Genomic DNA, 17500 nt, shown 5'->3' with positions numbered 1-17500 from the left:
CCAATCAGCCACAACATTAAAACCACCACTAATAATCACTAATATTGTGTAGCTCCACCTCGTGTCACCAAAAGACCTGTGTCCTGTTGTATATAGCACCAAGACATTAGCAGCAGATCCTTTAAGTCCTGGAAGTTGTGAGGTGGGGCCCCCAAGGATCAGGCTTGTTGTTCCAGCACATCCCACAGATGCTCCATCTGATCAGATCGGACCCTAACCCCGCCCATCCACATGATGTAGAAGAAATTATGATTCATCAGACCAGGTCACCTTCTTCCATTGCTCCATGGTCCAGTTCAGATGCTCACATGCCCATTGTAGGCGCTTTGGGAGGTGGACAGGGGTCAGCTGCAATGAACTGTGTTTTTTTCTGACACCTTTCTATCATAGCCAGCATTAACCTTTTCACCAATTTGTGCTACAGTAGCTCTTCTGTGGGATCGAACCAGACGGGCTAGACCCAGCTCCCCACGTGCATCAATGAGATGCATCATGGGTGCCCTTGACACTGTCGCCCGTTCACTGGTTGTCCCTCCTTGGACCACTTTTGGTAGGTAGTAACCACTGCACACCGGGAACACCCCACAAGACCTGCCATTTTGGACATGCTCTGACCCAGTCGTCTAGCATCACAATTTTGTCCTTGTCAAATGGCTCAGATCTTTGCCACGCCCATTTTTCTGCCTCCAACACATCAACTTCAAGAACTGACTGCTCACTTGCTGCCTAATATATCCCACCCCTTGAAAGGTGCCAATGGAACGACATGATCCAGGTTATTCACTTTACCTGTCAGAGGTTTGAATATATATATATATATATATATATATTTATATTTATATTCACATTCACATTCTGAATCTAAACGTAAAATATCATCTTTCTTCCACAGCAAATGTAAGAAAGCATGTAAAACAATACTATGGGTGTTCATGTAACCAATTTTGGAGTTTGTTTTTTAAAATAAGTACATTTACTTGGGTGTCATTTTGGCAGTATGATTGTTATCAGACTCACGGTTCTATGAATGGGGCTTTGTATAGATTTACTAATTAAACAAGTGTAAAATGTTGTTCTAAAGTGTTTATTTGTTCAGCCCCACTGATGTGACTGTTCTGCTATTTGTCCAACCCTTTTAGATCACACAGACACAAACATTTACATAAACAAGCACAGGCACACACATTAATTCCTAACAGACACCGCAGATAGCAACTTGAATTACCAACTGCGTTAGGACATTGTAAAATCACAGAAAGGAGCTTAGAATCACCTCACTGGTTCCACAGGATAAGACAAACTATTGCAAAAGGCAGCATCCCATCAGCGTAATCTGCTCTGAGACTCTGTTAGCAGCCGATCTGTTGGTTCAATACACTCCAGGTGGTCAAAACGCTCACCCGGCAGGGAAGCTTGTGGTTTGAAACCAAAGCTACACAGGAACATGCAGGAAAATACCGTTGTCCACGTGAAACATAAAATATCGGCTCAGACCATCAGGTAGATAAGCAGCAACGTTCCGGACACGAGGACGGTTATTGTTGCTGAACAATATTGAGGTAAATCAGCACCACGGACAGCGGCCGTCCACGCACAAAGGTTGTCCTCTAATTCAAATAATATAAAAGACGTCAGGAAGGACAATGAGGACATGTTTGGTGTAGCCTGAAGTTTAAAAAAAGACAACTTGTGTTAAGCAAAAGGTGTTTTTAACCCAATTGTTCAGTCCCAGATAATTGGGACTCATGGCAAGAAGGAGGAACAGTACGATCATGCAAGCAGTGTCAGGCAGCGACAAAGTGGCTGGAAGTCATTCACTTCCAATATGAGGAGCGACAAGGACGAGGGAGAGCGATGCGACGGAGACTGCACATTATTCCAATGGCTCATCGTTCAGAAAGCATAATAGTCTTAAAAATGTCGGGCTAAAGATGGTTAAGTTTAGGTATTAGCAAGATTGTTAAGTTAAGTTAGTACTTAGACATGGGTTAGGTTTAGGGTTAGGGTGTCATCCATGTCCAATACATTTTTCGGAGTACCTGGGTTTCGGAATACTGGGCCATCGGAACAATGACGTGGCACCAACGCGACGCCATCTGGGAGACTTGGTGACCAAAGAAAGTTCAGCAGAGTTCAGCGAGGATGCTGGTCTGTCTGCTAATAATAATAATATAACAATTATTTGTATAGCACCTTTCATACACAACATGTAACTCAAAGTGCTTCACATTAAAGGAAGGCCATCAGATAACGATAATAAAAGCAAAGCAAGCAAAGCAAATTGCCTTTACACAGCAGAATAATGAAATTATTTAAAGAATAAAATAAATTAGAAACAGGGCAAGCATTCCTCAGCCAATGATTTTCTTATTTGGATAGAGTCTTGGATTTTATCATTCTATTATGACACATAAAATGCACAAAATAAACTCTGAACAAACCTTCAATGTCACACTGATGTCACATAGATGTAATAAAAAAAACTATGGGTGTGAGACAATTTGGGAAGTAGTTTGGATCCTAAATACCTTTATCTTTCATCCATCGTTTACCTAAATAAATGAATGCAGCAACGTATGTGCACATTAATCTGTTTATATGCTGCTACTCAGCGATGAGTTGAACAGGAACACCCATAACACTCATGTGGTCTCTGGTTGGTTATAATGTATTATGTCTTGGTTGTAATGTATAACATCTTTGTTGTAATGTATAACATCTTGGTGGTAATGTGAAACATCTTTGTTGTAATGTATAACATCTTTGTTGTAATGTATAACATCTTTGTTGTAATGTATAACATCTTGGTTATAATGTATAACATCTTTGTTGTAATGTATAACATCTTGCTTATAATGTATAACATCTTGGTTGTAATGTATAAAATCTTTGTTGTAATGTATAACATCTTGGTTGTAATGTATAACATCTTGGTTGTAATGTATAACATCTGGGTTATAATGTATTATGTCTTGGTTATAATGTATAACATCTGGGTTATAATGTATTATGTCTTGGTTATAATGTATAATGTCTTGGCTATAATTTATACATTTTGGTTGTAATGTATAATGTCTTGGTTGGAATGTTTAGTGTCTTAGGTATAATGTATGACATCTTGGTTGTACTGTATAACATCTTTGTTGTATTGTATAACATCTTGGTTGTTATGTATAACATCTTGGTTGTAATGTATAGCATCTTGGTTTCAATGCATAACATCTTGGTTATAATGTATAACATCTTGGTTGTAATGTATGACATATTGGTTGTAATGTATAACATCTTGGTTGTAATGTATGACATCTTGGTTGTAATGTATAACATCTTGGTTGTAATGTATAACATCTTGGTTGTAATGTATGACATCTTGGTTGTAATGTTTGACATCTTGGTTGTAATGTATGACATCTTGGTTGTAATGTATAACATCTTGGTTGTAATGTATGACATCTTGGTTGTAATGTATGACATCTTGGTTTTAATGTATGTCACATCATGCTTCGGGTTGTGTGTTCTCATGTGAACAGTGGAGTGGTTTCTAAATGAGACCATTATCACTGGAGACGCTTAAAAGAATTTCTCAATGTTCAAACGTGTTTTATTCTTCGCCCGGAGTTACGCATCACTTCAATCTATATATATATATATATATATATATATATATATCATTTGAATTGGTGGTGTGTGAAGACAAACGTCTTTCTTTGTGTGGTTTCCATGTGTCGTGTGTATGTGCACTACACATTAAGCCGATAGTATTTCCCCTCCAGGAAAAGAGATGATACTTTGCTGTAATGACGTGAATATAGATGATCCACACTCTGGTGGCGGGGGGAGGGGGGCAGAGGTGAAGAGATTCCGAGAGGGAGAGAGAGACAGGAAGAGGGGAAGAGCGTGACCGATGGACAGGATCAACGGAGAAATGGAGTGAGAAAGAGGGAGGGAAGTGCAGCTGAATCGGAGATAATCACCCAAAGAAAGAGGATGATGGAGGGAGAGAGGCAGACAGGGGCTAATAAGGGAGAAAGGATGAGAGGAGGCGGGTGGGGCGGCGCTAGAATTTACAGCTGTTGTTCGTCATAGTGAACTTAATTGAATTAGCGGCGGGAGCGGCGTTGTCGCAGAGTTTCATGTCCCGTCGTCTGCTCGGCGGATTTGTCAGGTTTAAAAAAAATGTGAAAGGAAAGGCCACTTGTTCAAGACTGATGAAGTGATATTTGATGAGTATATATTTTAAAATAGAATAAAATGGGATAAAATAGGTTTGAATTCATCATCATTTCAAGATACAGGTACTCCTCACTTAACGACCTCACTGTCTAACAACCGTTCAGACTCGCAACCAGCTCTCTGACTAGTCTGCATTGTACCAAGCATCTCATCACCCTTTATACACTATATACACTACAGTATATACACTATATATACTATGTATACTATATACACTATCTACACTGTATATACTGAATACACTATATATGCTATATACACTATATATACTTTATATATATTATATATACTGTGTATACTATATACACTGTATATACATTGTATACATCTCATCACTGCCCTGTCTCGTTCCCACAGTCTGTCAGTGTTCACTACACTAGTGTTCGCAATCGCCACGCCCCCTTACTGTGAAATAGCACTATATACACTATATATACTATATACAGTGTATACACAATATACACTATATACACTATATATACTATATACACTATATACACAATATATACTATATATACTATATATACTATAAACACTATATACACTGACTATACTATATATACAATATACAGTGTATATGCATTGTATACATCTCATCACCATTCTCAGTCTCGTTCCCGCAATCTGTCAGTATTCACTACACTAGCGTTCGCAATCACCACGCCCCCTTACCAGGAACTAACACCAAACATACTATATATACTATATACACTATATATACCAGCCATGCCCCCTTACCGTGAACTAACACCATACATACTATATATACTATATACACTATATACACCAGCCACGCCCCCTTACCGTGAACTAACACCATACATACTATATATACTATATACACTATATATACCAGCCACGCCCCCTTTTCCATGAACTAACACCATACATACTATATATACGATATACACTATATATACCAGCCACGCACCCTCACCATGAACTAACACCATACATACTATATATACTATATACACTATATATACCAGCCACGCCCCGTTACCATGAGCTAACACGGGTCCTCCCTTATCGACCAATTTACTTAACGACCTGGTCCTAGGAACGGAACTCGGTCGTTAAGTGAGGAGTACCTGTCATCCCTAATAAAAATCCATAATAAATTAAAATAACAGTGTATAACTGTGTATAACTGTGTATAATAATGTGTCACACATTCTAATTGCTGCGGTTGAGATTTGTGGGAGCTGAACAAACAGGGTTATGGTAAACTAGGTTGAGAACCACCTAGTTTGATCCCTTTGTAAAGTACTTCCCCAATGAAGTACTTTTTGTCAGGCAGCGTTCGTTTCTCCGCTGAAGGTGTGGTGCAGCCATCTTGTCCTCTGTTGGGACAGGAAGCTGTGAGGCTCCTCGGCACGGCGACTACTGTGCTCCAGCTCCGTAGAAACGAGTGAAGAGAAGCTGATTTCTGTGTGAGATCAGACCCTTGAACTCCACCCCCGGTGAAAGTCGGAATCCTCGTTCTATCTTTGTCGTCAACGGAACCGGAACTTGCCGGTGAGTCGGAGAGTTTTCAAACTGCGGGCTCTGGCTCCATGTCAGGGTCGGCGGCCTGCTAAACAGAGGGCCCCTACGACTGCTTTGTGCGGCTGTACGGTCACAGTGTCACTTGTGAATAGAGTGTTATGTAGGAAAGCATCCGTTCCAGAGGAGTACAACTCGTCTCTCCAAGCGGAGACAAACACTCAGGACTTGACAACTAGTTTCCCTTTGGCCCCTCGCCAAAATGCTATGTCCCGCCCAAATACATTCATCAGTGCATTTAATTGGTCTTTTAACGAGTGAATCAATGGGATTCACTTATGACTCGGGGTTGCTCAGAGTGGCAAAATGCCTCGAACCGGAGCTGGGTGGTGGTTACGCCCTTCATTTTTATATTTTCCTTTTGGCGTCTCTGCACGGGCCCGCTGGGCAAGTCAGCAACATCACAGCGGCCATGTTTTTCTGCACTCCGCGGTCCACCCCTAGATGCCGACGGCGGTTCTTGCCCGTTGTCGTATTGCAAAAGTCCTCCTTTCCCCCGTGCTTTTTTTCTATGATCTCACACCAAACACACGCGCACGCGCACACACGCACACACACACACACACATTTGCCACCGCCAGCTGCAGATCTGGCGAAGCACGGGAGGCGTAGGGGATTTCTCTGGAGTTAACCGGTGGATCTTTCATCAGCTCCTCTGTCGTTCACGCATGGACCGATCCCAGTGCACGGCTTTTGATTAATGTAGATTGATCTTTTGGGCCCATACCCAACACTCTTTTTAATCAAGTTTCCTTAATAAGTTGAAAGCAAAGTCCGTCATGGCTCTCGAGCTTTGAATTCCGGAGTGATTAAAGGAGTGATTACAATGAGCGGCACTTTTCCAGGTCCCCTGGAACTTCTGCTTAAACCGCGTAGAAAGGCGGGGTGTAAAAATGATTCACGTCGTCTTTACCTGCCTCGTTCCTGCAGGACGACCCATGTTCTGCGCCACTTATCTGGTTCCTGTTCCAATTATTTCAGCTCTCAACTTCTCTGGCAGTCAACCCCCATTCGGCTGCAGAAGTTGTTATCCGTTTTGGAATCAGAGATAGTGCTATTAGACCGGAGACAGAGTACTTTCGATGGAAAGAAGCGATGAAGGTGGGGGTTGAAAAAAAAGGACATCAGCCAAACTTCACCGCCGCCCTCCATAAATAAAATGCGTCGTCCGCGCTTCCAGGTTCATGCTCTTCTCCAATGACGTCATGTGAATCCTTTGGGAAGTGATTGAGTGTACGTGCATGCAAACAATGTCCTTTGGAGCAACATTTGCATGTGGTCAACAACCCTTCCAAAGACAGAGTGCCTTGACGCAAACCCACTTCCTCGGGGCATGACCGACATCGATGATTTTGTGTCTGTGTACTGTCCAGTGCAGTGATGGAAAGTATTACTACAACATGGCAAATATTCTGAAACAATTTTTCGCGGCGGCGTCGGGCTGCTAGGTCTGCTGGTGCACCTTCAAAATGACATATTTAACAAGGACGGTTTACAAAAGGGCATCTTATGAGGATGTACAGGAATGAGCAGTACGCATCCCATCCAAAATGGTGACTTTCCACAGTGATAACAAGCCTTGGATCGGTAGGGACTCAAAAATTCCGGTGTGAGAAGAAAATTCTGGCTTTTAAGAAAAGAAACAGCGAAACGACAGCAACCACAGAAACAACAGGGAGTCAGGCGAAGCAGCCGGATATGAATTTGAGCAAGGAATGATCAAATAAAGGTAAAGGCTCAGTGTGAAGCCGGATTATTGAGGGAGGTCAATTATTAAAGCAAAAAGGCAACGCTGAACCAGGACTTGAACCACGACAGTAACATTACAACATCACCTAACAACCAACAGTAGCAACCGAACAACTTCCAGCTGCACTTTACTTCTTTGTCGGCATTTGGTTCTGTATAGTGAGTTATTTTCCGAAATGCAGAAGGTGAAGCGGACGCAAAGCCGAACGACACCCAGCGACAGGTCGTCTCGAGGTGGGACTCTTTGCGATTTTGTGACCATCTGCGATTGACCAATCAATGTCCTGCGGTATTGCTTAGCTCCACCCATGTGGTGTGGTTGGCACATTTGGGTCCTTCGGCAAAGAAGATAAAGCAAAGCAAAGAAGGTTTGCTGGTTCCTGAATGCCAGGGCCCCGTCCGGTTCACCCTAACCCTGGAGAAGCTCCATAAAGGACCATGCCGACCAGGATTCACTGGTATTTTTTGACAGTTTTTTTTGGCAATGTCAGACTGCCAGCATGTTTTAAATCTGCTGTTATTATCCCTGTGCCAAAGAAGGCTAATGTTAGCTATGTTCATGGTTCGGGGGCGGATTTGGCGGGTCTGACCACCCCTACTTAAGACATGGACCCCCCCCCCCCAAAAAAGAGGTAAAAACATCGGAGGGGTGGGGCGAAACATTTATATATCCTTCTTAGTTGTAACCGTAAACATTTCAATTTATTTCCCATATTTATGCCTGGAAGAATCTTGTAAAACGATTTCAGAGAACACTAAAGTGGACTGTACCGTCGCGCTCCGCAGTGGAGGGTGCGATCTGCAGCTCAGATCAGAGCCATGTTTTTTTTTCCAAACAAAGCAAATAAAAACAGTTTTTATCACGGACCTAGTTCTTTTCATCCGTAGCGGTGGGACATTTTCTCAGTCGCTGTCCCCCTGATTTATGTTTATTGACCTGGCAGCTCAGTTTATGGAGAGACGTCATTATCTCTTTATTGTCATTGTAGAAGTAGGACACAACAAAATGTGTCCTCTGCATTTGATCCGTCCCGTACGGATGGAGGAGTAGGCGCACTACCTCCAGCTCTGTTGCCAGTGGCTTGGTCAGGGGTATTAACCGCTAACACACACGTCTTTCGGTGGCGGGGGGAAACCGGAACACGGGGAGCACACGCAAACTCCACACAGAAAGGAACAGCAGGTGGAGGCGGCAGCAGGAGTATTAGGCAGGCGATCCAGGTCTATGTCGCTGAACACCGGCTTCAGCTGTACCCTCAGATGGTGCTCCTCCGCGGGTCATTTTTGACCAGTCAACGAGAAGGGGTCTTACACTTTTGAATGTCTCCGCACCACCCCCTGCCAGGCGCCGAGGTGGGAGGTGAGCGCAGCCTCGTGGTTAAGAGGCAGTGTTTGGGGGGCGAGCGAGGAGGCGAGGAGGCACTTCTCCAGAGGTGGCGGTTGGGTCATCCCGCCCCCACCCGTGAGGGGAGGCGGTGGGAGAGAGTCGCACTCGAGGCGTCTCGGGCCGTCGGCCAACACGCCTCCTCTGCCTCTCAGGAGAAGCACGGAGTGAATGTGTGTTTTTGCATGAAGGGGGACACACGTGAGGACTGCTGAAGAGGGAAGATTAAATAGAAAAGAGGAATACTAAATACTCCTGTATTGATAAAACCAATTGAATAAGTGAAATAGGCCTACGAGTGGTTCATTATCTGACTGTATTCAGGTTTGAGCTGTCGTGTGTCATTCATCTGAGTTTCTTATTCGATTGCAGCCAAGTGCTCCTTCACCCAGCATTCCTTCTAAAACAAATTCACGAGGAATCAGCTCTGAGCCGTACAACCGACTGGCAGGGAGAGTTCAAGGACGGGGCCAAATTGACACTTGAGCGAGAAGAACCCATTTCGTATGGTCAAGTACGAGGGGAGATCAAGACTGAAGCAGTGAGGACACACCGCCTGTTCGCTCCTCGCTGCCCGTGTTTTTAAAGAGGAATGTTTTCCTCGGCTGCATTGGTGGTAGCTCCATGACTGGTGTTGGTCATCAAACTTGGTTCAATCCGGTTTGTCCAGATAACATTTCATTGATACGATATGAGAACGAAACTCGAAAATCGGACAAGTTCTGCTCGCGCTAGAAATCCACTGTGAAAATAATGGCGTTCAGAGCTCGTTCAGCGTGAAAGTGGCATCGCCTGACATCCCTCCCGTCTCCAATTTTCAGATTAATTTTCAGGATACTTTGGTTCACTGTTAGGGAAGTGTTTGGTATAAAGCTCACGGATCACACCACCTGCGCTGCCAGTACTGAGAGCCGGATATCTCCTCAGATATCTCTATATCTGATTTAAGCAATATAGAAAAGCACTCATGGAAGGGAACCTGCCTCATCTGAACCATGTCGTCTCCAAGTGGGTCCTTGAGGATGCATCAAAGCAAACAAACACGGACAAGTACTTGTGCATACAGATGCCCACACCCTCCATAACCCCAAACGCAATGAATAAATGAACTGATAAACATACAAACAAACAAACAAAATAAATAAATAAATAAATAAATAAATAAATAAATAAATAAATAAATAGATAAATAAATAAATAAATGAATAAATAGATAAATAAATGAATGAAAATAATATGATACATTTATATAAAATATATATTCATAACAATATTATGAGTTAATGTTAAATGTAATCATTACATTAAGTAAGAAAATCAAGTACAGCAAGAATCATCGATTGACACCATGTATCAAAAAGTGGAAGTGGAAGTAAAAAATAGTAATTACTTAATTTAAATGTACATAAACGTATTAAAATTTAAATAACTTGTCATATCCAGTGACCTTAATGCGACATAAAGTTCTGCTGTACCCTTTTCCATTTATAAACATAAAAAAACAAAGAAAGTAGTAAAGTGACATGACTGTGTTAGAAATGTAATACAGTAAAATATAAAATAACAACAATAACAATAACATAAAAAAAAATAAAAAAAAAATATATATATATATATATATATTTTTTTTTTTTTATGTACATCTATATATAATAGAGATATGTGCTTTGAAAAGTAACAGTAGTGGGACATATACTATTACATTTCACTGCATATATGAATGAAAGTACGTATATGTATGTGACGAATAAACCTCTTGAATGTTGAATCTTGAAAATAAGTCTCCTAAAATCAATATAAGTACATATACTTACATTACTAAGTAGCTGCTGCTGATGATATTACTGTACTGTACTAAACTCCTGAATTTACCCCCTGGAATTAATTAAAGTGGTATCTTCCATCTTATTTCATCTTATAATAACAGTCATCCTCTTCATAGTCATAGTCGTAAACAAAGCTGAAGCCATTATTATTTTCCCACTTGTGATTCCCTTCGGCCTCGGCTCAAGCCAGCGCATCGTTATTCACCTCCTCCCTCTGCTTCACTGAGCCTCAGACGACCGTGAAATAATCAGGCATGAACCTGCCGGAGTCGCTCGCCTCACCGGCCCCACCCGCCCCACTCGCCTCACCTGCCTCACCTCTAAAATATTTACTGAGGCTTCAGTGAACCCAGACGGTGGGAGGTGGAGCTTTGTTTGTTCAGACTGTTAAAGGTGTTAGTAAATGAAGATGTCATGTTGCGTGCACGCACACACACGAAAGAATGGAGGAAACCCCATGTGAGCACGGGGAGAACATGCAAACTCCACACAGAAAGGCTCCTATTTGGGAGATAACCCACCGGAGCACGGTGCCAACAGCGCCCCAGGCGGGAATCGAACACAGGACCTTCTTGCACACACACACACACACACACACACACACACACACACACACACACACACACACACACACACACACACACACACACACACACACACACACACACACACACACACACACGCATCCGTCTCATTCGGGGCTGGCTGTTATTTCCCAATTAAAGTAATTAGTCATTTCTGTCATCAACACTGGTGGAATATATTTTTATATTTTTATATTTTTTATTTTTTAATTCATCAAGTTACAAATTGCATTGCTTATTAATGCCCCTGGACACTGGAAGGAGTATTTCCCTAATTTCACAGGAGCTAGGCTAGCTGATCCCTTCTGCAGCCATACACTGTGCTAACACAGTTGACATGCAGCTCGTGGCTATAAGTGCCCCTGACACACGGCCATGAAATAGTTTTTTTATATCTCATATAAATAAATACGAATTTCCCCAAAAACTGGAGTATCCCTTCAAAAAGACATCATGAAATATATCTGCGTGGAGTGGGGATGGTCTGGTTGAGCAGCCACACCTGACCTGGGTCGAGGTGATTGGGATCAGGGTGGCTGCATACCTGTTGCTCGTTGGTGGGGCTAACGAGCAGCAGGTTAAAACCCCCATCACCGTACACACTCAGGACAGGAGCCTTGTCATGATATGTTCCATCTGCTCCAGGCTCGTTCCACCTAGCCTCCTCTCTGCCATAAACTGGTGTTTACAACCCATTGTCTTCTGTGTCTCTGTGCCGGAGGACCCCTGGAAACACCACTTGGGTGGCGGGAGAAACTGCCGCAATCTGCATTCGTGAAACCGATCCCGTCGTCTGAAGGTAATGTCATCTCCTCGTGCTAAGAGTCTCAAATTAAAAAGACTTCAGGAGCGTAAAAGGCAACCAAACAGTGCTCCACTTATTGCTTCCACTCTAATCAGATTGTGGCGTTTGGAGTGGGAGAAATGAATCTGCACAAACAGTAATAAAGATGAATTCCCCTTCCATAAGTGGCAGACGATCAAGAGGCGACACAATTTGTGATTAAACCCAATGTAATCAAAAGATTAGGAGCGGACTAAATAGAAGAGCGGTGGCGGGCGGGGCCCTAAACGGCAGGATGGGAGTAATTTTGCTTCTCTGAACAGAAATTCAATAAAGAAAAGATGTTGTCACACCTGCCGGCAATATCGAACACATGGCACAGGGACAGCGGTCGTACTTGGACGAGCCGCAACGGGAAGTGTCCTCTGGTGCCAAGGTTTTTATGGCAAGGCTCCTATGGAGGACCGCCCGCGAAAAGAAGTTGGATGTACTTCGTCCGTAAACTGTTGTTTAATATCTTGAACTGACAAAGGGGTGATTATGGCCACTACAATTAAATGAAATTACATTACATCACGTTATTTAGCAGACGCCTTTGTCTAAAGTGATGTACAATAAGTACATCATTAAACCACATACTATGTGTGTGTATATATATATATATATATATATATATATAAAATAAATAGAATTATATAAATTATATATATATATATATATATACACATAGAAATTCATTTATTTTATTACTATATTTTATTCTATTTATTTTATTGCTGTCCATAAAAAAGAGGCCCGATAATTTGAATTTGGAAGCTTGTTTAAAATTCCATTTTACCCTGTTCCGTTTCATTACGTCTTTTATATCTGTTTTTAACTTTTTATTTCTATGCTCTTATTTCTCTTTGCTGTTATACAATGTCTCTACGCCTTGCGGTATGTGAATGCCTTTGAATTGCCCCCGTGTATGAAATGTGCTACACAAATGTTTGGTATGTTTTCTTCTTTGATTGATTTCTAGTGAATAATTTTGCCGTGGAGCGCTTTCAGTCCAGGCCCCGTGGTGGGGAAGTGAATGTTGGGTTATGGTGTAGCCGGTGAATGGAGGGGTTCTGTGCCAGTCGCGCTGCAGAGTGAGCGTTTGGGTCGCTTGACGACTGGACCTACCTGTCGCTTGGTGTGCTCGCTGATCTCGCCCGGCATGTCGTGCGCGCTCCTGATGAGCGTGCGCGCGATGTGGTAGTAGTACACGGAGATGATGGTGAGAGGGATCAGGAAGTAGACCAGGAAGATCATCACCGAGTGGATCTTAGGATGCATCTGATTGGACAGCGGGTACGGGACGCAGTTCACAAAGGTCACGTTGCCGTGGTCCCTGTGACCCTGCGGCAGGGAGGAGGGGAGGAGGAGAGAAGGAGGAGAGAAAGAAGGGAGGAGAGGAGATGCAAGGATGGGAGGAGAGAAGGAGGAGAGGAGAGGAGAGGAGAGGAGGCGAGGAGAGGAGAGGAGGCGAGGAGGAGAAGTGAGGAGAGGAGGGGAAAGGAGGGGAGAGGAGAGGAGAGGAGGAGAAGAGAGGAGAAGAGAGGAGGGGAAAGGAGAGGAGAGGAGGAGAAGTGAGGAGAGGAGAGGAGAGGAGGAGAAGAGAGGAGAAGAGAGGAGGGGAAAGGAGAGGAAAGGGAGGAGGCGAGGAGGAGAAGTGAGGAGAGGAGGGGAAAGAAGGGGAGAGGAGAGGAGAGGAGGCGAGGAGGAGAAGTGAGGAGAGGAGAGAAGAGGCTGAGAGACAAGAGGAGGGAAGGGTACGGAGTGAAAAGGAGGAGAGGAGATGCGAGGATGGGAGGAGAGGCGAGAAGGGGGAGAGGTGGCCAAGAGAAGAAGAAGAGACGAGGAGCAGAGAGGAGGAGAGGAGAGGAGAGGAGAGGAGAGGAGAGGAGAAGAGAGGAGAGGAGAGGAGGGGAGATGAGGAATGAGGGGGTAGGGGGAGGAGAGAGGAGAGAAGGAAGGGAGGAGAGGAGCGGAGAGGAGAGGTGGAGAGACGAGAGGAGGGAAGGGAAAGGAGTGAGTAGGAGGAGAGGAGGAAGGGGGGAGAGAGGAGGAGGAGGGGCGAGGAGGGAAGGTGGGGGAGAGGCAGAGAGAAGATGAAAGAGGTAAAGTAAGGACAAGAGAATATTGGAGAGGAAAAAGGGAGGTGGGGAAGTGGGGAGAGAGGAGGGAAGGGAAGGAAAAGAAGTGAATAGTAGGAGAGGAGAGAAGAGGAGTAGAGAAGTAAGGGGGGAAGAGGAGAGAGAAGAGAATAGAAGAGGAGAGAAGGAGACGGGGAGAGAAGGGGAGACAGCAGAGGAGAGGGGGAGAGGAGGAAAGGAGGAATGGAGGAGAAGGGGAGAGTGGACTGAAGGAAAGCAGGAGCGTAGAGGAGAGGTAAAGAAACAAGAGGGGGAGGAGAGAAGGGGAGAGAAGGAGAAGGGAAGATAAGGAAAGGAAGGAGGACAGAGGAGAGGTGAGGAGAGGGGAGAGGAGGACAAATGAGGAGAGAAGAGGAGGAGAGAAGAGAGGACAGCAGAGAAGAGGAGGAGAGGAGATTGAAGAGAAGAGGAGAGGCAAAGAAAGGAGAGGGGGAGGGAGGAGAGGAGGAAAAGGGGGAGGATGAGGTTAGTGAAAGGAATGAATAATAGGCCACAGAAAACAGGGACGGAATGAAAAAGGCAAAAATGAAATGACATCGAAAAACAGATGAAAAAAGGAAAGGAGGAAGGAAGCGTGGTGGGAACAGGAGAGGAAAGGGGAGGCGAGGATGGAGGGAAGAAGTGAAAGAGAGAAGGAGGGAAGGAAACAGAGTAGATGAATGAAAACAGACTGAACGCTTGTGACTGACAGAGCAGCAAAGCGTTCGGAGCCAAATGTCGTTCCAACTCCGTCTGCATTTGAATGTGGGCTCCTATGTTGTAATTACAGAAGTAAACAGAGATTTATGAAGAAGAAAAAGGTCTTTTATAATCTGTTTCCACTGAATTAAACTCCTTCTCTCAAGAAAAAAAAAAGGAAAAAAAGATTGCAGCGCCACATGACCTTGGCCTTGATCACAGAAGACCACGAGTGCCACACAATTGTTCCGAAATGCAAGTAGGCCGAAATATGTTCCTGTGGTCTAGATGAACACCCTAACCCCTAACCCTAACCCAGACCCTAACCCTCTCCATTTTAATGTGGGCTCATATGTTGTAATTACTGACTTAAACTGTGATTTAGGAAGAAGAAAAAAGGTCTTTTATCATGTTTCAACAAATTTTAACTCCTTCTCTCGAGGAAAACAAAAAACAAAAAAAAGAAAGACTCTAATCATAACCCTAACCCTAACACTCTAACAACTAACCCTAACCCTAACCCCTAACCCGAACCTTAACCCCTAACCCCTAACCCTAACCCCCTAACCCTGACACCTAACCCTAACCCTAAGCCTGACCCTAACCTTAACAGTAACCCCGGCCATGGTTACAGAAGTACACGAGTGCTGTACCATTATTCAGAAACGCCAGTAGGCCAAAATATGTCCCATTGGCCATGGTGAACACCTTAACCCTAACCCTAACCCTAACCCTAACCCTAACCCTGACCATAACCCTTACCCTAACCCTTACCCTAACCCTAACCCTAAACCTATCCCCAAATCATAACCCTAGCCCCTAACCGTAACCCAAACCCAACCCCTAACCCTAACCATAACCCTTCTGGAACGCCAGTCGGCCGAAATATGTCCCATTGACCATGGAGAACACCCTTACCCTGACCCTAACCCTAACCCTAAACCTAACCCAAACCCTAACCCTATCCCCAAACATAACCCTAACCCCTAACCCTAACCCTAACCCAACCCCTAACCCTAACCATAACCCTTCTGAAACGCCAGTAGGCCGAAATATGTCCCATTGGCCATGGAGAAAACTCTAATCCTGACCATAACCCTAACCCTAACTCTAATCCTAACCTAACCCCTAACCCAAACCCTAACCATAACCCTTCCAAAACGCAAGTAGGCCGAGATATGTCCCATTGTCCATGGTGAACACCTTAACCCTAACTCTAACCCTAACCCTTACCCTAACACAAACCCTAACCCTAGCCCCTAACCCTAACCCTACCCAACCCCTAACCCTAACCATAACCCTTCTGAAACGCCAGTAGGCCGAAATATGTCCCATTGGCCATGGAGAACACTCTAATCCTGACCCTAACCCTAACCCTAACTGTAGTCCTAACCCAACCCCTAACCCTAACCATAACCCTTCCGAAACGCCAGTAGGCCGAAATATGTCCAATTGGCCATGGTGAACACCCTAACCCTAACCCTAACCCTAAGCCTTAACCTAACCCTAACCCTAACCCTGACCATAACTCTAACCCTAACCCTAACCCTAACCCTAACCCCAAACCATAACGCTAGCCCCTAACCCTAACCCTAACCCAACCCCTAACACTAACCCTTCTGAAACGCCAGTCGGCCAAAATATGTCCCATTGGCCATGGAGAACACCCTGACCCTAACCCTAACCCTAACCCTATCCCTATCCCCAAACCATAACCCTAGCCCCAAACCCTAACCCTAACCCTAACCCAACCCCTAACCCGACAAATAACCCTTCTGAAACGCCAGTCGGCCGAAATATGTCCCATTGGCCATGGAGAACACCCTTACACTGACCCTAACCCTAACCCTAAACCTAACCCTAACCCTATCCCCAAACCATAACCCTAGCCCCTAACCCTAACGCTAACCCAACCCCTAACCCTAACCATAACCCATCGGAAACGCCAGTAGGCCGAAATATGTCCCATTGGCCATGGAGAACACTCTAATCCTGACCCTAACCCTAACTGTAAACCTAACCCTGCCCTTAACACTAACCCTAACCATAACCCTTCGGAAACGCCAGTAGGCCGAAATATGTCCCATTGGCCATGGAGAACACCCTTACCCTGACCCTAAACCTAACCCAAACCCTAACCCTATCCCCAAACATAACCCTAACCCTAACCCTAACCCAACCCCTAACCCTAACCATAACCCTTCTGAAACGCCAGTAGGCCGAAATATGTCCCATTGGCCATGGAGAAAACTCTAATCCTGACCATAACCCTAACCCTAACTCTAATCCTAACCTAACCCCTAACCCAAACCCTAACCATAACCCTTCCGAAACGCAAGTAGGCCGAGATATGTCCCATTGTCCATGGTGAACACCTTAACCCTAACTCTAACCCTAACCCTTACCCTAACCCAAACCCTAACCCTAGCCCCTAACCCTAACCCTAACCCAACCCCTAACCCTAACCATTACCCTTCTGAAACGCCAGTAGGCCGAAATATGTCCCATTGGCCATGGAGAACACTCTATTCCTGACC

General features: G+C 44.3%; 1 protein-coding gene across 1 annotated transcript in view; it reads right to left on the bottom strand.

The window, feature by feature from the left end:
- nmbr (neuromedin B receptor) overlaps window positions 1-17500 on the bottom strand; it is a gene marked incomplete at both ends in the record, with an annotated part of 69054 nt that overhangs the window by 19909 nt on the left and 31645 nt on the right. Inside the window, one exon of the mRNA XM_080023951.1 lies at window positions 13273-13488. Within this exon, the coding sequence (XP_079880077.1) occupies window positions 13273-13488 (216 nt within the window). The remainder of the gene's footprint in view (window positions 1-13272; window positions 13489-17500) is intronic.

This window comes from Zeus faber (assembly GCF_960531495.2).
Source record: "Zeus faber genome assembly, chromosome: 2".
NCBI classification, from domain to species: domain Eukaryota; kingdom Metazoa; phylum Chordata; class Actinopteri; order Zeiformes; family Zeidae; genus Zeus; species Zeus faber.
Note: the sequence above shows the minus strand (reverse complement) of the source record. Positions and strands in the feature narration are given on the sequence as shown.